This window comes from Ascidiella aspersa, chromosome 6 (genome assembly GCF_963924565.1).
Source record: "Ascidiella aspersa chromosome 6, kaAscAspe10.2, whole genome shotgun sequence".
Classification (NCBI taxonomy): domain Eukaryota; kingdom Metazoa; phylum Chordata; class Ascidiacea; order Phlebobranchia; family Ascidiidae; genus Ascidiella; species Ascidiella aspersa.
Genome location: NC_139452.1, coordinates 19,423,298 through 19,445,650, shown reverse-complemented (window position 1 = coordinate 19,445,650; position 22,353 = coordinate 19,423,298). Strand labels below are relative to the sequence as shown.

At 37.1% G+C, this 22,353-nt stretch overlaps 2 protein-coding genes across 2 annotated transcripts; both read left to right on the top strand.

Annotated features, from left to right (window-relative positions):
* Nucleotides 1-1,924: 1,924 nt before the first annotated feature.
* On the top strand, nucleotides 1,925-3,241 carry LOC146140627 (26S proteasome non-ATPase regulatory subunit 7-like). Its single transcript, XM_083391622.1, has one exon. The coding sequence runs from the start codon at nucleotides 1,971-1,973 to the stop codon at nucleotides 2,970-2,972; it is 1,002 nt and encodes a 333-aa protein (XP_083247748.1). The 5' UTR covers nucleotides 1,925-1,970; the 3' UTR covers nucleotides 2,973-3,241.
* Nucleotides 3,241-19,700, top strand: LOC146140626 (G patch domain and ankyrin repeat-containing protein 1 homolog). Its single transcript, XM_083391621.1, has 2 exons — nucleotides 3,241-3,742; nucleotides 18,294-19,700. Exons 1-2 carry the CDS (start codon nucleotides 3,263-3,265, stop codon nucleotides 18,873-18,875), a joined length of 1,062 nt encoding a protein of 353 aa, XP_083247747.1. The 5' UTR covers nucleotides 3,241-3,262; the 3' UTR covers nucleotides 18,876-19,700.
* Nucleotides 19,701-22,353: the final 2,653 nt, after the last annotated feature.

Here is a 22,353-nt window from a genome sequence, read left to right as displayed (position 1 = left end):
GCATTTAATATGCAATATTACTTTCGCAAGTGATTCTATATGATGCATTATATTATATACGTCTTATAAACTAGCGTTAAAAAATGTTATGCAACTTCAGTATGCGGCCCGCCAATTTCTTTGTGCTTGTTAAGTTTCATACAGAAGTTTGCGCGGCTGAAGTTTTGCGCGTTTGCTTGAGTCAGATTTGCGCGGCTGAACACATTTTCTATAAAATGCGCGGCTGTGACCGCGGCTGAAAGTGCTAGTGTGCGGGGGATAAATCCCCCGCGCAGGCCAAACTTTCCAACCTGGATACCACCCGATCCGTTAGAAATTAGTGCATTTCTAAGCAAAAAGGTCTACGACAATTAGTGCATCCAAAGGATCAAAAAGTCCGACTTTGAGGTCTCGGACAATGTACTAATTTGACTTTAACAATGTGCTTCAAAAGATTAAGTATAATGATATTTGAACTACCTAAGCCCAAACGCTAACCAGCACCCTAACCCAAATAATGTGCATTGAATTAATAATTACATAAACGCTTTTGGCTCCAATACCTCAAATTGTGACGTAACAATCCTATGGTACCATAGACGAGAAACTATCTTATGCCCACCAGAGTTTGGGCTTTTTCACCAGCATTCAAATAATTATTACATTAACGCACATTATTTGGGTTCGGGTTAGCGTTTTGGTTAGGGTGGGTCAAGTGTTATTAATGCTATCTCACACTTTTTGTAAGTTTTTGTGAATGTTCAACGAATATTTTCAATTTAACTACGCCGGGAGTTTACCTAAAGGTCCAAATTAGTGCTTTGCCAGGACCTCGAGGTCTAAAAGTCTAGACTTTTCTGCCATTGGATGCCCTAATTGCCGTAGACCTTTTTGCTTAGAAATGCACTAGTTTCTAACGGATCGGGTGCCCATACGCTAACTCGCACCCTAACCCAAATATTTAATAATTGTGGTAGGATTCTATACCAGTGCCCATTTTTTTCTGCAAAATCTAGGCAACCTTTGTAGTATGCAAAAAGTGCCAATCTTGGCTGAAGAATCTTAGCTATAACATTTTTTAAGTATGTCATTTATCCCTTTGATAGCAAAATAATTAAATGAATATCTATAGTGCATTTAGGTTTTTTTTCGCAAATTTAATTTTATTGTATTTATATATTGAAGTGGAACAAACTTAAATACATAAAAAATCTTTTAGGGTATTGATTATGGTTTTAGAAATCAACTAAAACCCCTAGCTAGTTAATATCAATAAAATGTGTACTTGTTAGGCTGAATATTAATACTTTTTACTAAAAGTGTGTTTGCTAGATAGCTGAATCCGATACAAAGATATATTGCCAAACAGTTAGTAACTAATTGGTATTGCAACTCATAATAATAGAACAGTCGTGACAAACTATTTATAGGGTGGGTCACAGACCAGAAGTATAAACATAAAAAAACAAAAAGGGAGGTCATACATTAAAACCATTTTACTATTAATACTAGTGTCTTTTCTATAAATAGTATATTATTTGCTTGTAATCCATAATTTTATTGCGATAAATGAATTTTAGTTTCGAAAAACAAAATTTACAATATTAGGAACAAACAAACTTAACAAAGGTATACATTAAATCTTTTTTTGGTATTTACTAAAACTTTATTTATCTCGGAAATACATTTGATTCAATTTCAAAATTTTTGAAATTCCACGGGTCACTTTGTCACCCGCAGGTCAGTGGTTTGGCATTCCTGTGAAAGCAAAACATGAAATATGCCCACCAATTACCCCTGGAAATCTCTCTAAAACCGCTGAAGATTTGACAACCATACATTTAAAACCATTAGGTATTAACACATTAGATATGCAATATTTATCCAAAGGGATGGCAGTTTATTTTTGGATTAAAAAGACAAAATAAATACCAATAAAAATAGGTTTTCAGAGTTTATTTTTTCATTCTGATTGTAGGTAATCTAATAAGATGTCATCCGCTGTAAAACCTGTTGAAAAAGTTGTAGTGCATCCACTTGTGTTGCTAAGTGTTGTCGACCATTTTAATCGTATTGGTAAAGTTGGCAGCCAAAACCGAGTCGTTGGAATTTTGCTGGGTCAACCAAAACAAATTGATGGAAAACGTATTTTAGACATTTCTAACAGTTTTGCTGTTCCATTTGATGAGGATGCAAGGGAACGCGATGTGTGGTTTTTAGACCATGACTATTTGGAAAGTATGGCAGCAATGTTTAAAAAGGTAAATGCAAGAGAGAAAATTGTTGGTTGGTATCATACAGGACCCAAGCTTTGCTCAAATGACATTGCAATTAACAATTTGGTAAAACGTTACAACCCCAATTCAGTACTTGTTGTGATTGATGCCAAACCAAAAGTTCTTGGTTTACCAACTGAGGCATATGTAGCAGTCGAACAGGTCCATGATGATGGAACACCAACATCAAAGACCTTCAATCATATACCAAGTGAAATAGATGCAGAGGAGGCAGAGGAAGTTGGTGTGGAGCACTTGCTTCGTGACATACACAATGTTACAGCTGGTACACTTTCACAGAGGATCACAAATCAACTGCAAGGTATCCGAGGGCTTGGCTCCAAGTTGTTTGAAATTAAGAACTACTTGGAACAAGTTGCGACAGGAATCCTTCCAATAAATCACAGTATTATTTATGAATTGCAAGATATATTTAATCTTTTGCCAGATGTTCACTTGGCAGAGTTTAGCAAGGCGTTTTACTTGAAAACTAATGATCAGATGCTGGTTGTTTACCTATCTTGCCTTATAAGGTCTGTCATTGCTTTGCACAATCTTATTAACAATAAGGTGTCAACACGAAATGCTGAAAAAAATGATTCTAAAGTTAAAAGAGTTGATGAGGCTGGTGATTTTAATAGAAATAATGAAAAAGCTGATAATGATAAGAAGTCAAAGGCAAGTTCAAGACCTGCTACATCAAGCAAAGGAAAATAAAAAAAACTTTTATTGATGACCTTTTTTTGCGTGTCACTTTGGTTTAAATCTCCTAATAACAGCACAGTTTTACTTTTTCTAATTTAAGAAACCAACATCAAAGTTGTTTTTACACATTGAATATTATATAATTTGGTTGTGGTTAGTATAATGGCATCTTTGAGAAAATTGGTCTAAATCTTGTGTTAGTATGTATGTATGTATGTATTTTAAAAATAAGTTAGTAGTTTATTTGCATTTGTAACCACACTTGATTTAATTTTGTCCAGGGCTGTTTTGTGTTCAGCAAAATGACATTTTCTAGATCAATTAATTTACTAAAAGACCCTGTGCTGTTTGTAACTTCCAGTGAAACATCTTCTGGTGATACTACTCAGCACCAAAATCGCAACAACAAAGGCATTCTCAGTGGACCAGCAGCTAAGGAAATTTATGAATCAATTTTAAAAGAACCTTCCAGTTCCACTCAAACTTCCAGTAATTATTATTCACTGCCGCAAAAAAGACTATCCCCACTTTCCGACTTTAAGCACGCAAAAAACAGTAAATACACTTTACCAAAAAAAACAATGGAAGACTATAACCTCAAGTTATTTCGAGCTGCTGAAAATGGCGACCTAAAAGAGATTGAAACAATAATATCTAACAAGTTTGCGGATTTAAATTGTTTTGATATGTTCAAATGGACCCCTTTGATGATGGCTTCATATAATGGAAATATAGATGTGGTGAAATATCTACTTTTTAATGGGGCAAAATGGAAAGAGTTTGTAAGTATTTTGGTAGTGTCTAAAATAGATATATATATATATACATATATATTCATAGGTGCTGAACTTTCCAGAGCATTTTTTTAACCATTACAAAATGCCTAATACCAACACCAAAAAAACGTTACGACTATTAAGAAACATGTTGCATCATCGAAACAAAGCACTGTGTCTCTTGTTTATCCGTTCTAACAAATCGTTCCACAAGGTTTAGTAAATATAGCTGCCGAACTTTTAAAATTCCAGGGCGTTAAAATGTGTTTGTGTCTCTTGTAATTTCATTGTAACAAATTGTAAATGCGCGCTCTAAAACGATTTAGGACAATATATAGTGGCAGACAGTGGCGTATCTAGGGGAGTGGGGTGGCGGTTCGGACCACTGTCACTGCACAATAAATTCTTTAGCAATTCTGTCAAGTTTTTTAAAACATTGTTGGGTCTTAGTGTTTCTTTTTTGACCAACATCATCTGTAATGCATTTAAATAATGTACTGCAAAGAATACAAAGTTACTATTGACATAACGAATACTTGACAATTACGCTGTGCATAACTGCATAACCTCGCTGAATATTGGCCTAAAGTTGACCTTAAGTAGCCCTATAGCGCATTTTGTCCAGCACGTTTTACAATGTAATATTACTTTAGCAACTTAACGCATTTAGTGAAAATGCGAACTACGCACCTGGCATTACACGTCAGTCGCTCGCCCAATAACGCTTGATTCACACTTAATTATTAGACGAATGTTATCGCGAGACGCGTAATTGGTCGCCCGAAAAAACGCTTACTCTGCACTACAAAGCTGCACTAAAAGCAAGCACTATAAATGTGTTGCCGCAGCGACAGGCCCTTATCGAAACTTGCCACTCGCGTATGTACAACTAGGCGCAACCATCGGCGGTAAAACATTAAGTTATATCGGTTCCAATTACCCGAAATAAACGACAGAATTGGATTCGAATCCCATCTGGATTTGAATCCAAGGATTCGATATTCTACTTTGAACATCCCTACGTGACACTTCCATTGTGATGGAACAAATATATTGTAAAATGGAAGGCATCATTACAATAGTTCACATGTACTGCATTTTGGTTTATGCTATCTTAGAGCAAAAATAATGTGCGCGAGACGTTATTGAGTATTGACCAGTCTAGCATTGTTAAAAACAAACATGCATTTCAAGACTTGCTGCGGAGATGAAGCAGCAGAAATCACATTAAAATAAACCAGTCAAAAAGTAAATTGGTGTTTTATGTTACTTCACCCACAACAAAAGGGTGCACTAGGAGGATTCACTGAATTATTAAAAAGAACTACTAACTGCAGAAATTACACCAGAAATACGTAACGGGTCTGCGACTATCTCAAAGCATCAAAAGGGGGCCACGGGTACAAAAAGGTTGAGAACCACTGCGCTAGATAGTTTTTCTCTTTCGCCTTTCGTCATTCGTTCAGGTTAGCATGTGTGTGTTCGACAATTAATAATAATAAATCAAGCGGTTCCTGCTTTTTTCTTTCTGAAAACGCTGAGTTAGACGGCGCTGATGTTTCTTGCTGTTTGTTGTGCGCGTTAATATCAGATGTTGGTGTATGTCGCAGACTAGATCGGGACACGATCCCCAATGTAGCTGCTAAGGATAGGAATGACATTACTTTCTAGAGCAAGATGTTTATTGGACAGAACGACAAGTGCTCGCATAAGGCTATAGCTTGTCTCTAACCCACGAGATTGCAAACTGTGCTCAAAATGCGTCCGATTCTCTCGGTATCCACCTGACGAATGACGATGCAACACAACGCAATCCAAAACGAAATCGCATACAAAGATATCACGCAGCACCGGGAAAACTGAGGCTGCGAAATTCACACAAAGTTCTATCTCTGAGGGGAAACCGTGGCGACGGGTAGCCGACCTGGATGGTAGTTCCCGCGGCCTAACACATTAGTTCCGCACAAAGGGGCTACAATAATTAAATTTGTGACATTTACCCCCTCTTAAAGACAATCCTTCCGATTGGCTTATTTAACAAAACACAAATTAAAGCGAAATCAAAACAAGCTACAGTCCACACTTTACCCCAACTTAAAACAACTTTGCAACATATACATTTTAGCAAACATTAATTTGAGAAAACCAGCAAAATCAGGAACCATATAGCAAATTCGCATATGAGAGACAATATTAACCTCTCTTTAAAGCTACCTTACGATACATACATTTCAAAGCAACAATTGTGTGAAATGAAAAACAACAAACGAGAAAACATCGCATGCACATTTACAGTCAGACAAACAACTCTGGTCATCGCCATGACCCGTTTTAACGCGCCGCTCAATTTTATCTCTGTCCGGTGGGGCCGCACATATTTGGCAACCAGTGACATGTCAAACATCCGGTTGAGATTGTTCGGCGTAATGACCCTGCTTCCAACCTGAACCACCTTCGAGGGTGCCCGTAGATCATCCGCAATGCACAAGAACTCAGGCTCCACGTCATCCTCAGAGTAAGAGGTTCAAAGTGTGACCCCGTTTCCTGCCTTTCGAACATCATCTGCTTCTACGCACTTCAATACCTTTGTATTGTCGACCGCTTCCAATGATTCGAAGCCGGACGGAATGTCTTCAACCCACCGTTCGCTTGTCGCTTCTAAAGCCTCGCTGTAGAACTGAGCGTTTTCATAACACTTTTTAAATTCCAAAGCCTCGTCGCACAACTGACCTTCCTCAGTATAACTCTTCTTGGTCACTTTCTCGCCAACCAAGCTTCCCACACTGCCCTTGCCAGGTGCGGCAATTTCTTTGCTGTTCATCACATTTTTCGCAACAAGCGACGGATGCAAAGCGTCTGTGTATTGCATCTTTGTGTCACATATCCCTGTGGTAGGCACCTCTTCAAACGCTTCTGCTTGCTTGTCCACTTTGACTTGTCGATCTCCCCACTTTTGTTTTGTAGTCTTCTCTTGACTATCATCGAAAGTATCTGGCCTATTTTCTTTTTTATTGAATTTTAGTCGTAACTAACAAGTTTAACACCCACATAAAATAATGTTAAATACAACAGTTAAGACACTAATTTGTGACACGAACTGGAAATGTGTGCAACCATTTAGTTCGCGTTAGTGATGTAGTATATATTAATGATGTGGTAGTGATGTAATGGTTGCACTTAAGGTTATATAACGTGTGCGTTAAATCAATTAGCATGCCATGAAAAATCATCTTGCACTTGTGGCACGCATGCCAGAGGCTCTTGTGGCACACGTGCCAGATGTTACCGACCCCTGCGTTAAATACTAATTTGTGACAGAGGCACTGATTTAGAATCCACAAAATCGAACATTATTTGTTGACCAGCACATATAATCTTAACTTTTCTGCACTTACATTTTGTGTGCCAGGTAAACTGAATGACTATACAGTCAAAACGTACTTAATCGGCAAACCTAACTCAAGTAATTTTTTTTTTTTTCAATTTTAGGTTAATAAAAACGAACAAGCAGCAATAGATTGCTACCGCAAAGAGTAGCCTAAGCCAGGGGTGTGCAACCTTTTATAACGCTGGGCCAAATATGTGTATTTGGATTAGACCACGGGCCACTTGTATATCTCGTCGACTAAGTATTAGTGATTACCACGCAAAGAAAACTGTTTCGTTTTTAGTTTTTTGCGAATCAACGCAAAATATGGTAAAACTCACTTTGAAGTGAGCTTAAAGCTGACATTGCTTTCCCAACCACCCTATCCAGGTTTACTAGAATTGAAGTTTTGGCAACCCAAAATACATTTTCCAGGTGTACATTAGTCAGTTCTGAGCGATGAGGGCATTTTCATGAACCCCAGTTCGGAAAAAAAATTGCTCACACACCCATTCTTTGAAGCAACAAATTTCTCAGTTGTGGAAAAATATTTAGATTGAAATGTTTGAGGTAAAACCTAATTTTTAGCTGCGCAGAGAGAAATTTGTTTCTTGTGTTTTTTGTTTCTTGCTTTTACAACTCACGTGAACTTTGAATTGTTTAAAAACAATTAAATTTTAAATAGGCGGAAAACATCAAGCGACCTTTTTTATTATGCTTTTGTTACTTGGACCGTATATAAAAACAAAAAAATTGCAACAGTACAATCCGCACTGTCAACTTTTACACAACTTGTACACTTTCCGCAACAGCATTTTGTAGTTTTATTTTGTTAACAGTTCACATTACTTTTAAATTAAAACAATAGCACAATAAAAAGTTATCGTTTAAGGCGATTTTAATCGAGGAGAAATTAGAATTTGCTTTACAGTCAAAATGACTGTTGGCTGTAATTAGGTAAATCGCTTTCCATCTCATACTGTGCTTTTTCTAATAAAGTAAACATTTTCATGCTGTAAGGCAGTGGTCTTCAACCTTTTTAATAAGCGACCCCAATTTGAACAAAATGAAATGAGAATTTGTATTACAACCCCATATTGTTTTCAGATATAAATACAAATATTTTAAATGATGCTGGAATTGCGTAACACTTCCAGAGAACTGTGACTACAAATTTGCAACAAAATGATTGCCTTTAGGAAGTTTTAGTAAACGGATGAAATTGAATTTAACACACGAGTAATTTGTTTCAACAATACATCCAGTGTGATGGTTGCATAGTGTCCAACTAGTGTTTTGCAAAGCATAATCGCCATACTCCACTTCCATACGATTACGATGTTTCGTTTTTAATATGCTCATTGTACTAACTCCGCTTCACAAATCCATGTGATTAAAAATAGAATGAGTGCCTTAATAATAAATTATACCAGGGGTTCTTAACCTTTTTTCATCCGCGGCCTCCTTTGGTAATTTTCCCATGTCTTGCGCCCCCCTACGAAAAGCACTTTGTCATTTTTTAAATTAAATATCACTGAGACAACATTAAAATAGTGAAGGGTATTGTTGGTCGCTTGAAGCGCGAAAAAATGAGTTTTTTTATGTAGAAGGTGCACTCACCAACGTTTATTAGTGCGAAGTTGTTGCAAAGAAATACATAAATTGTACTAAATCCGCAGGAATATGGTGAGTTATGGCGACCCCACTTGGGGGCGTTGACCCACAGGTTGGAGACCACTGTTGTAAGGTGACCCAAACTTATGAACAGTAAGGAAGTTTCAATATTTTAATAGTAGGGATGCTCAACGTAGAATATCGAATCCAATTCTGCCGTTTATTTTGGGTAATTGGAACCGTTATAATTTAATGTTTTACCGCGTATTGTTGCGCCTAATTGCACAAACGCGTGTGGTAAGTTGGCCTGTCGCCGTGGCGACCAATTTATAGTGCTTGCTTTAAATGTAACCTCGTAGTGCAGTGTCAGCGTTTTTTCGGGCGACCAATTACCGCGTCTCGCGATAACGTTTGTCTAATAATTAAGTGTCAATCAAGCGTTATTGGGCGAGCGGCTAACGTGTAATGTCCGGTGTGGAGTTCGCAATTTCCCTAAATGCGTAAGTTGCAAAAGTAACATAGCGTTGCAAAACGAGCTGGCCGTCCACAAAATGCGCTATGGGGTTACTTAAGGTCAACTTTAAGCCAATATTCAGGGAAGTTATGCACAACGTAATTGTCAAGAATTCGTTATGTCAATAATAACTTTGTATTCTTTGCAGTACATCATTTGACTGCATAACAGATCATGTTAGTCAAAAAAGAAGCAATAAGACTTAACAATGCTTTCAAAATCAGGACCGAATTGCTTAAGACTTCTGTGTGCAGTGTTGCATTTTCTCACTATTGGCAAAAATATAAGTTTTGGACACAACCTGGACAGTTGACATATTACAGTTTACAGAATGGCTTCAGATGACAGTTGTTAAGAATGTTAAACATATGAGAGAGTTTTTTTATTATAATGTACACATGTTAGAAAATTGTTTGGGCGATTTATTGCTGTGATTGTGGGCCCTGTAGAGTAGATTAAGATTAATCCCTTCCCCAAACAAAATCGAGGTTAAATAATTTAATAAAAATATACTAGGATTCGCTATTCTGGATTCGTTATTCTAGATTCGAAACCTATTATTCTAGAATACCTTGGGATTCTACTTTGAACATCCCTATTTAATAGTGACCTGAATATTTTGTGGTTCGGGCCAAAATCCAAAGCACACCGCGGGCCACATATTTTGGTTCCGCGGCCTGCAGGTTGCACGCCCCTGGCCTAAGCCGAAAAATCGGTTGAGCGTCAGAGGTTAACTGGAATATTACGTAATAATGCATATCAGTGCAATTTGTACACTCAAGTTGACTTTCGCGCCATGTAATTACGACGCTGGAACGGATTACTTTTCTCATTAATCTTGCAACTTTAGCGAAACTGTCGGCGCCACATAATTTTAGGTATGCATTAGTAAATAAGCGCTAACCTAATCGGCTCCAATTTAACAATATTTTGTGATATGTATATCGATTAGGAATCACTAACAAACCTAAACTTTGATTTTTTACTTGGAACGACTAAATACCCAACGGCTAAGCACGTCAAACATCTTTTATGTAAAGAAAACCTGTGACATATATTGATAGAGAACCACTCACAAACGTAAAACCTTGAGTTGTAGCAGCCATTGTTCGCATTGCGTGATATTCAAGCAAATACGTAATCCGGTACCATACTGCGTCCAACGTCAATAAAATCTTTCAGTTTGAAACTGAAAAATGGTTAATTTAAACCGCCAAATACTATTATAACCATAGGCGCCGAACTTTCAAAAATCCAGGGCATTTTTTTAAAATCAGTACAAAATGCTTACTTGTCAGGAATCACTACCAAAACGTAACACTATTTGGGAAACCGGTAAGGGCTTCTCTGTTTTATTATTGAAATAATGCGTTGTGTCTCTCGTAATTTTCTTTGTAACGAATAGCAAATGCGCACTCTAAAATGATAAAGGGCAACATGTAGTGGCAATCCACTCATTTCACAACAAAGAAATGATTTAAACGCTGATCTCTGTCAATGAAGAATATAATACGTCTGCGATTATTTATTTGCGCTACTGAATGGCCAAACGTTTAAGTTATACTTGCCAATAAAGTGGTAACAGCCAGCAAAATGTGGCGAGCGAAGCGAGCGCGAAATTTTTGTGGTCTGCCCGTATTTTTTTTAATTGCCTGCTAAAATATTTTACATAGGCTTCATCGTTGCGGTATCTTTAAAGTACTGAACGACAAATTTGTTTTATGTTGGTTGCGATAGGAAGCTTGTGCTTTGGCATTGAGCGACCGAGCGTCACAGCGTATTAAAGACTTAGGAATTGTTACGTCACATGATGCAGTGTGTAAAATGGAGTTCGGCAACCTTTCTTTAGACTCAAGTCCATGCTAAGCCTAAAATGTCTCGGCGGGCCCATATTAAATTTTAACTGTCAATTTAAAATGGGTCTAATTAAAATAAGAAAATGCGTTCAACATTTAGAAAGTGCGACTTTGTCAAATTCCAGTGCGTTTTGACGCCCTGCCAGAAATCCAGGGCGTCTAAAAACGCTCTGCACACCCACGTTTGGCGCCTATGATTATAACCGCCAATAAATGCGATGTTTTGCGAACTCTATAGACCAGTGGTTCTCAACCTTTTTAGCTTACTGGACCGGTAAAGTTTCAAAACAAGTTTTGCGGACCGGTGGACCTTCAAAAATAAAAATCAACCCAAAATTTAATTATGCAACAGTATGCAACTAAAACACTGTTATCTTTCACATACAACTGGTCTTAAAGTTAAAGACTTAAACGAGTTGTAGCCTACTTTTAAACAGTTAGCCAAAACCCTTAGCATTGTGACGATACAATGAACGAACAATGAAGTCCAAAGTAGATCTTTAACTCAGGGTTTCCCAAACTGTGGTCCGTGACGACTGCACAGGTGGTCCGTGGCGATATGACAAGAAATGAAAAAGTCACACATATATGTTGTACAGCAGGGGTCGACAACCTTCGGCCAGTGGGCCGGATCCGGCCCGCAAATGTAATTTGTCTTTTGACAAACTAGAGTCCATTTCTCATAATTTTTGACTATTTTAACTATGTAAGTGCGAAAAAATTTTCGCGCTTTGCTTTAACGATCTTTATACATCAGGTTTGTTTACGTTATGATGTTGTTATTTGAACAAGATTAGCGTTTCTTGCGCTGTGGAAGACTGACTGCCAAGTGCCAAAGTGCGTCGCATACAAACGTAAAAAACATGTTCAAAAATATTGAACATACATTTTTACTTTTTATTTTCGAAATGTAATAAAAACTTGCAAGAAATTTGAAAGAAATTCCGGTAAACCCCCAACATGTGGACTCGAATTTTGAACCTAACAAACGCTTTTTGTCCCGCTTTGCGCAAACACTTTACTGCCTCCTTAAAAGTAACTAAACACGAGTTAACATCTTGTGAGGCCCGCAAAGACCTTTCTGAGTTTGGTTTTAGCCCGCGAGTAGAAAAAGTTCCGAACCCTGTTGTACGGTATGTGTACTCTTTTAAAGATAATTTAATTGCCGCAGTTATTCACAACTTACTGATTACGACACAACTTTACTGATAATTTTTTGCTATCCAATATCGTAAATCTTACTTGTTGCGGTTTGAATTTATGATGAATTAATCATTTAAGCAGAGGGAAGCAATCTCATCCGTCCCATTGATGTTGTCAGTTTTATAAATATATAAAATTGGTTTTATTTATCTTTTGCTTTGTATTGCGGTCCGTGAAAAAACAGATTCACAAATAGTGGTCCGTGGTCCAAAAAAGTTTGGGAAACCCTGCTTTAACCCATATAAGTTGCGTGACAATGCTCCAAATTACGGAGCTGGCGAACTTCTTAATTTGATGGATAAGCCTTCAACATCTTGAGTTTTGCAATTTAGATTTAAAATTGTAATACATTTGGTGGACCGGCAGGAGAGTTGACGCGGACCGGCGGTTGAGAACCACTGCTATAGACCTAATTTTACGCAGTAACATACTTCAAAGAGTTCTTAAACATCAAAGTCTTAGAAACATAACGATTTCCTTTTAATAAGCCAATACTTAATTTGATTTTTAAGTCCACGCAGGTAATTGCGCTTGAACAAAAGTTTTGCACGGTTACGTTAGGAAGTTTACGATTTGTTGTGCGCGCACCCGAGGAGAAGCGAGCACACTTTGATGTCTCCACTTTTGTTAGGCGACAATAATCGGTTAACCTAATGCTTCCCCACAATCAGAGTAACACCCCACAGCCTGTGTGAAAGAGGCATTAATGTGAAGCGGAATGGTGTGTTTAACTATGTGACTTATCTGCATGGCTTTACAGATCTAATTCTTTGTCTCCGTAAATTCCCAGTAATTTGTTTATTTGGTTTAAACCAGGGATGCCCAACCTGCGGCCCAACTCTAATTCTCACTTTTAGTAGCCTTTATTCAAAACATGTAGAAAGCGCAGTATTTGATGTAAGCCTAATATTATGTTTTTTCTGGGACAATAATCGAGTCTAATGTCGCATTTCAACATCCATCGAACACTTTGTGCACCCATCATTGCTAAGCAAGATGTGTGTTTGTCCTGACCGTTTTAACGAATTATATCAGCCCAAACATGTGAGAACTCAAAATTTTTGAAAATAAATAAAATTTCGAAAAAATAAATACCCCTTGAAGAGTGAGTGCTTATAAGTTGGTTGTTTTATGATGTCACAATATCACATAACTTATGACGTCACCCCTTTAATTTGAGAGGTTTTGCGGCCCATCAAATTTTTGTGGCAATGCGGCCCATTCTGCCAAAATGTTAATCATCCCTGCTTTTAACAACTGGTGGAAAAATAAAAAATTAACGTATAACCTAAAAAGCAGTTTTGTGTCTAGAATAGGTCACAAAAAATCATTAATTCATGTGTTACCAGCATTGTATATGCTTGCTGAAGCCGCATATTATAGCCGATGATTTAAAAAAATATTGGGGTATTTAACATCAAACAAAATTGCAACGTTGTGTGGGTTTACACAACCTTGACTAAACACGTCTCGCATATTTTACCTAACAAAACCTGTGACATATATCATACGAAAATCCCTAACAAATGTCATAGCAGCAATTATTCAAATTGTGCAAAATTTAGGCAAATACGTAAATCCCATACTGCATTCAACGAATGAAAATACTGTTTGAAAAGTAAATTTGCTTGTGTTCAAACCGCTGCAATAAACAAGATATTTTGCTAACCCAGCGCATGTATATCTCAAAGGAAACTTTTTTGGTCGTACACAGCTCAAATAAAACTAATTTTGGCACTTTTTGTTCTGTCTGTATCTTGGATAAAACTAATTTGGACACCATTTTGTCAGTACGTAGCTCAAATTAAATAATATGGGCACTTTTTGTTCTGTATGTACCTCGGATAAAATTATTACTTCTTGCAAATTAGTGATCATGTAGGCTCCATGAGATGACTGGAAAATATTTTTTTGAAAAAACAGCAAAAAAAATTATTTTATTTTTTTGGCTTGCACACTTTAATGAAAAAAAAAAGTGAGCACTGAGCTATGGAATTTTGTTCTGCTCTACCTCAAAATAATTTCAAATTTCTCAAATAAACACAGGTGGCAAATGTGGATTAATTTAGCCTTAATAAATTAACTCTACCAGCTGAAGCTTGAGCCATTGGATATGTGTTTAATGGTTCCAAACCTGAAGCCGAATCCAATACTTTTTTTCCTGTGGTTTACCACCCCTGCTCATACTGGTGAGGTATAACTCAACCACCCATGTGATTGTATGGTTGGAAAATATTCCACCATATGCTATAACACAGCAAAATTTACCGTTTGTGACCCTAATGGTTTTAAAATTAGGTACAGTGCTTGCTCTAGTCGGACTTAGGATAGTCTTTTCAGTCCCGAGTCCAACTCCAGTGAAATAAACCAACTTCGTCCAGACTCAACTCCGCAGCCCTGGATAGCAATGGCGACAAAAGGGATCATCAAAAAGCAATTTTTTGATTCATGTAAAAATGTAATATCAAGCTTTGATTATAAATGCTTCATAATACTTTTTTGACAATCACTTGATAGAATCTTCTAAATCAGGGTTTCCCAAACTTTTGGGATTGTGCCCCCTCGCTGTGTAATAAGTTTCATAGACACAAAAGCGATATACTTTTATTTTAATGTAGAATGGCCTACAAGAATGGGGAGAGGGGGAAGGGTAGTTTTTTGGTTCTGTTTGAATTATTTCATCTCTGTTGCAGTGTTCAAACTAAGCGCATGTTTATAGCTATTTTGCAAGGATTATCAAACTAGTTTCATTCACACACTACATTCGGAGTAATAGGTGCCCAAATTAGTTTATTCAACCTACCTATGATCAAAAAAGTGCCTAAATTAGTTTTATTGGAGCTAAATATGACCAAAAAAGACTCCAATAAGTTTTATTTGAGCTATGTACGACTAAAAAAAGTACCCAAATTAGTTTCATTAGGGCTGTGCATGGACTAAGAACTGCCCAAATTAGTTTTATTGGAGCTAAATACGACCAAAAAAGGGCTCAAATAAGTTTATTGTTTTATTCAAGCTACGTACAACTGTAAAAGTATCTAATTTACTTTTATTCGCAGTACGGACAAAAAAGTGCCCAACTTAGTTTTGTTCAAGCTACCTACAACCAAAAAAGTACCTAAATTGGTTTTATCCCAGCTACGTACTTTGTAAACTTTGCTTTTTTTAGTTTTTAATTATTATTTTTATTTTTGTGGGGGATTAAAAATATACCTTAAGTGACAATCACAAAAAACATTTTCTAACACATGTACAGTATATTGTAATCCAAAATTGAAATTGCAAATAATTAACACCTCACATGATATTGGCCTAAAGTTGATCTAAGTTAGGTAACCCTGTAGTGTATTTTGCGCTGTTTTCCATATATACATAATGGAGAGAAATATCTATATGTATATGGATGGAAATGCACTGAAAGTTACATGCGCAATAAGTGTGCATTCAAGAAAAAAAACGATATATCTCCAGATATAGTTTGTCTTGTCAGCAAGTACAAGTTAAACGCCATTCTAGTTAAGTTGTGTGAATAATTAACTGTGCATTTGCGAAGTGTTATGTCCATTACTGACAGAACACTTCTTTTTTATGAGCAGAGTAGATCGCCACCATACACACCGAATTTGGAAATTTCAGGGTGTTTTTTAAACAAGCACAAAAATCAATTACTTATTATTTTATTTAACGGAAATTCAGGGCATCCAAAAACGCTGTGCACACCCATGTTAGATGCCTATGATAGCCAATATATAATGTCCTTTTAGCATTAAGCATGCATGGAGGCATTAATCTGTTTCCCAAAGCAGTGTTATGTTGTGTTGGTGATTTTGTTTGTCAACCCCAGTTCTGTGACACAGTATTTTTTTCATGGGAAACAACTTGGATGGAGTCCAGGGTTGTTCCTAAGCAAAAATTTGCACTCGCCAGTTGAGCGAGCGGCTATCAATCAGCACTCGCCCGGACGAAATAACACTTGCCAAAAATGTTGCCACGCCGTCTGCAGATTTCCATACTAGCGCGGTCATTTCTTAGGTTATCGTTAATCTGTCTTGTGGTTTTTACACATAAACATTAGTTTTATAAAAGTGTGGTCGTTTATTTCCATGCATGGTGAAAAAATTATTGACCCATAAAGCAGTTTATGCTTAAGACAATGTTTTTACACCCGATCCGTTAGAAATCAGTGCATTTTTAAGCAAAAAGGTCTACGACAATCAGGGCATCCAATGGCAGAAAAGTCTATAGACTTTTAGACCTTGAGGTCCTGGCAATGCACTGATTTGGACCTTTAGGTAAACTCCCGGCGAAGATAAATTAAAAATATTCATTAAAAGTTCAGAAAAGATAACAAAAAATATGAGATAGGATTAATAACACTTGACCCACCTAAACCCTAACGCTAACCCGAATCCTAACCCAAATAATGTGCGTTATTTTAATAATTCTTTTAAATGCTGGGGAAAAAAGCCCAAACTCGGATGGTTTCTCGTCCATTGTATTTAAGATTATTACGTCACAAATTGAGGTATTGGGACCAGAAGCGTTATAATTATTAAATTATCGCACATTATTTGGTTAGGGCGCTGGTTAGTGTTTGGTTGGGTCAAGTATTGTTAAACTTAATCTTCTTATGCACATTTTTTAATGCAAATTAGTGCATTGTCCAAGACCTCAAAGTATAAAAGTCGGACTTTTTGATCCTTTGAATGCACTGATTGTCGTAGACCTTTTTGCTTAGAACTGCACTGATTTCTGACGGATGGGGTGGTTTTTAGCACAATATTTTTTACAATCTATAGTGAAAAAAATAACACTGACAATTTAGTAGCCACGGCCTGGCTATTCTCCATTTTTCTAAAAATGCTTGTGCTCTCTTTTTTTTGTATTCTGTTTTTTCTGTGCTAAAAGGACGTTTTCCCTGCAGGTTGTTTAAGCCACAAACAAAACGCCGCATTTGTTGAACAGATATAAATGACAAAATAATTGTAAATTTACAACTAAGCAATTCGTTTGAAAAGTTAACAACCATAATGTACCAGAGGTTCTGTGCTGCGCGACGTGGGTCGTTTGAATTTCCAAGGGCGTCCGCAATGGTGCGATTCATAGCCTAACATAATTGCGATATAAAATATTCACAGACAGTTATTTTTTAAGCTTTGTCTTGGTTGACTGCTATGAACTTGAGATCGCAACAACGTACTTACATAGACTAATTGCTAATTCTCAGCTGTAGTTACACAAGAAGGCTTAAGCACTCGCCCGACTGGTGAGTGCCTTCGGCGAGAAATTAATTAGTGTAAGACAACTTGTGTTAAGCAGATGGGCGAGTGGGTGTCCAATCAGCACTCGCCAGGAGCAATTTGTACTCGCATTGGCAAGCGGGCGAGTGCTTAAGCCCAACCCTGGAGTCTCTAACAGTTGAAAGATTTAATGTTACAACTCTGTTTTCTTTTCTGTCAAAACTCATCCACAAAATAATTGGCTGATAGTAATAAATACATAGACAAAAACACATGTACATTTTGAGGTGTCACACATTTAGGTGAAACACCAATAAACTGAATTTGACACTGAAAACATGTCGACAACTATATCATGCCTGTTGTATTTGTTCATAGTTTTAATGGAAACAATTTTGGAAACTTAGGTAAAGTAAAAATTGGCTACTTAAAGAATTGTACTTAAATTTCCTTGCAAAATAGTGATTGCAGGACTGCTGATTGGCATTCACAATATGTAAAAAAAAATCAGTACTTGATGTTTTGCAACAGCTCAAAACATTCTTTATTGCAAACCAAGTCTGCAAGGAGTCCGATTGTAATACAAATGATCCTCGTAGTAAAAAAACATAAAAGCTTGAATATTTTTTTATTTAAAAAAACTTATCACAATGAAAATTAGTAATAATGTTTATACTTTATAGCTGGTTCTAAATAGGTTATTATTATTAGGTTTGGAATCAATTGTAACAAATCTTAATCCGCATTGAATTTAATTTTACAGGTGGATTCAAGTGGTTATGATGCATATGACCTAGCCTGTATAGGTGGACATGACAACATTGCTCACCTGTTGACTTACTCAATAAAATTTATAGAGTCACAGGCTATGAACCAAGCACTAAAAACAGCACATAAAATTGTAAAGACAGAAAAAATGTGGTGTAAGCTGTGCAAGTGTAAATATACTGCTCCAAGTTATGTATGCAAGCAGAAAGACTCTCATGTTAACTCAGTATTACACCAGTTTGCGGAGCATCAAAACACCTCTCCACAGTCCCATTACCATTTAGACTGCCAAAATCGAGGCTACAGAATGCTTCGTTTGAATGGTTGGAATGGAATTAGTGGACTTGGACCCTCTGGCAAGGGCAAAAAATATCCAGTTAAAACCATACTGAAAAATAATCGTTTTGGTTTGGGATTACATCATTCGGAAAAATGCAAGAGAGTTACACATTTTGCCCCTGGAGATACAAAAGCTGTAGAACCAATGGACAAGAAAAAATGTAAGACTAAAACAGGTAACGATCAAGAGACATTTCAACAAAAAGAAATTGCATTTAGGAGATCATTTTGGGATTAAAAGCATTCATAGTTCCTGTTGTGTATGCCATTGTTTGTATTTCGCTTGAAAGGTAATTGTTTTACATACGCCAGCACACATGTTTTTTTTAAGGTTTGGTTTGGGTGAACTCTCGTTTCGGTTGCAAGTCCAAAATTTGGGAAACCGCCCGTTTCGAGCCCCCAAAACACCTCAAAAAAAACACTGCCAGCACATATTGTCAACTTTTTTTATTTATGTTATAAATATAGTATTTTACTTTGACTAAATAATTTCGTTTAGAGTTTAAACATATTTTTCTTATATTTGGTATGCAGTACACCTGTGAGGCTTGAAACAATTCTGCTGGAGCATGTATGTTTTTGTATTGAAAGAGGGAAAACTTACTCATAAGGCAGTGCTCTTCAACAGGTGTGCACGGTGTACCCCTTAGGGTGCATCAAAATATGCATGGGGTGCACCAGTACGAAAAGGTATACAAGGGTGCATCACAAACTTTTAATTAAATATTAATATTTATAGCTGAATGCTGTTTTATGACATGCAATAGTACTCACAAGCATCCTGCAGCCATAATCGAACTCTTACCGACAATATTAAAACTTCTGCAACTCCGCTTGGTTTAATTAACATGATGATATTGTTAAGCATAATATTTTTTTAGAACGCTTTTTACCTCAGTTTACCTTTTCAGTGAACAGGGTACATGAGTTTGTCACAAAAACTTACAGGTTGAAGAGCACTGCTTTAAGGGACCCGATGTTTTGATAGTTCGTAAATAAAAAGTTTAGTGTTTCTCTAGTACTGTCTTGAATAACTGTGTTGCACAAAAGCCTTTTTGTTAAATTTGTTAAAAGACTTGAGAATTACATTGTCAGTTGCCGACTACGGCAAAAGGACACATCAGAAAATATTGGAGAACGATTTTAAACAGAGGTTACTCTACACCAGTGGTAACTTTTTTCAAAGTAAGCTACGGTCTCCTAGCAGTTTTTTAAATTGCTCACGGTCCCCCTAAAGCAGACCTGGGCAACATACGGCCCGCAGACCGGATCCGGCCCGCGGCTTATTTTTAATAAAATAAATAGGCTAAGCGAAAACCAGGGCAAGTTTGACAGATCTTGTCAAGACCCCGCCAAATTCGAGTTTTAGCCTGTTCTGAATGCTAAAACGGAATTTTTTTTCGCGCTTGGCGCGAATCTCTGCTGTATTGCTCGTGTATTCCACGCGATTTTTTGGCAACTTCACAGACAAATAGCGTCCTCTGCTCAGTGGCACTCTCTCCAACGAAAGTTTAACAAACTTGGCCTAATATTTAAAACATATATAAATATTAGGCTAAGTTTGTTAAACTTTGTAACACATCGGTAACTTAAAGTTTTAAAAAAGAAGAAAAAACATATAGGCTAGTTTTTCGTACTAAATTTTCACGTATTTTAATCTTCAGTTTTGGGTCAACGCGCCCCACAACTTAATAAACGCTAATATATCAAGCAATATACATTTTTAGTCGGTGCTCAATGCTTCACGTACCATCTAAAACTAAATTAAAGTTTGCATTTTCAAACAAACATAGTCGCAAATTTTTCGCGCTACGTTTCGTGACCTTCTTTAAATCCGACTTAAGTTGCACATTTTCTCACAACTCTAAACGTAATAACAAATTGGTTGATTATTTGTTTTACACCGTCAAAGTATGACGTCATATTCTATGTATTTTAGAACCTATATTTGACCCGCCCGCCACAATATTTTAGGTTTCTCATGCGGCCCGCGGCTAAAAATAATTGCCCACCCCTGCCCTAAAGGCTTAAAATATACATCCACGGAAAATGTCAAACATCTAACGAATCACTTTATTTAAGTGAAGCAATCACCAACAGTTTTAAAACCGTGGCCGTACAGACCACAGTGGCAGCGCAGTAAAAACCAAAACCGTAATTCTCATTAGCACAACGCAACACTAACCGTCACAATGCACAATTCAACTCTAAGCAAGTGGCGACACATTCATAGTGCTTGCTTTAATTGTATCCTGGTATTGCAGTTTCAGCTTATTTTCGGGCGAACATTTACTTCGCGTTTCGCGATAACTTTCGCTTAGTAATTAAGTGTTAATCATTCGTTATTGGGCGAGCGACTAATGTGTATGCCAGGTGCGGAGTGCGCAATTCCCCTAACTGTGGTAAGTTGCAAGTAACATTCCCTCGTAGAACGTGCTGGCCTTGGACAAAATGCGACTCACGGTTAAATAAAGTCAACTTTAAGCCAATATTCATCGGGGTTTTGCACACGGTGATCGTCAAGAATTGGTTATGACAATGGTAGCGTTGTAGTCGCTCGCCCAACAACGAATGATTAGCACTTAAATGCAAAGTAAATGTTCGCCCGAAAATAAGCTGAAACTGCAATACCAGGATACATTTAAAACAAGCACTATTAATGTGTCGCCACTGCAACAGGCCTCTATCTAAACTTGCAACTCGCGTATGTACAATCAGGCGCAACCATTGGCGGTAAAACATTAAATTATATTGGTTCCAATTGGGAACACACAATAAGACCTAAAAAACAACAATATCTAAAGCCAAATATATAAAACCATAGAACTAAGACCAACGCCATATAATAAAACCAAATGCGCAATAATATTTAAATTCAACGGAATAAGGCCTGAATGGCCAAAATAACGCCTGTAACGAAGGTAAAGGGTATGGGACAATCGGGGGCCATTGGTTTGTCATCGGACGTTTGGAAGCCCTAGTTTGACCGGCGCCGCTGTGTTGATACCGGATTTTTGCACCTGTTAGGAGCTGGGTAATGGGTGGGGTTAAAAAATGGGTTAGGGTTTAAATTATTAGGAGAGTTGGTGATCGACTTAGTTGTGTGGTTTGGAGTTAGGAAAAGTGTTGTTTAGGACTTCCGATTTAGACGGTATTGCAACTGTATTTAGGCCCTAGTCCTATTTTGGTCTTATTCCGAAGCAGTGACGTGCGGTGAGGTTCCTAGATAGTGAGGCACTAATTTATTCACCTTAAGTTTTGAACAATGTCTCAGCTTAGCTAATAAATATTTCTTCATTTTAGTTAAATTTTGTAAGAAACAATCCATTACACTACAAGAAGTCACATAGCCTACAGGAGTACACGACGTCGACACACGTGCTATGAAGGTATTCCAGCATAACGAAGAAAGGTTTCATAGTTGTGACGTCATAATTGCGACATGTCTCAAATCACAGCTTAATCGTTTAATATGTTTTCTGGGCGACTTTGCGAAAGAAAAAGGCACGCACACAGCGTATAAAACTTCAGCGCTGCCTATCTTTATTTCGCCATAATTAGTTTCAGAAAAAGTTATTTCGTTGGAAAACGGTGAATGGGTAGAGTTAGAGACCAATGTCATTTAGATGAGAGATGTATAGACTTGAGGGGGTGGGTCGGATTAATGAGTCTGCATTTATATAATTGCCAAGATGAATCGACCACACTCCTTCAAG

What these genes read in the sequence shown, in the direction of transcription:
- LOC146140627 (XM_083391622.1), top strand. Translation starts at nt 1,971, where the DNA reads ATGTCATCCGCTGTAAAACCTGTTGAAAAAGTTGTAGTGCATCCACTT.
- LOC146140626 (XM_083391621.1), top strand. Translation starts at nt 3,263, where the DNA reads ATGACATTTTCTAGATCAATTAATTTACTAAAAGACCCTGTGCTGTTT. An exon ending in GGGCAAAATGGAAAGAGTTT is followed by an intron (nt 3,743 to 18,293) that starts GTAAGTATTTTG and finishes TTAATTTTACAG; the next exon opens with GTGGATTCAAGTGGTTATGA.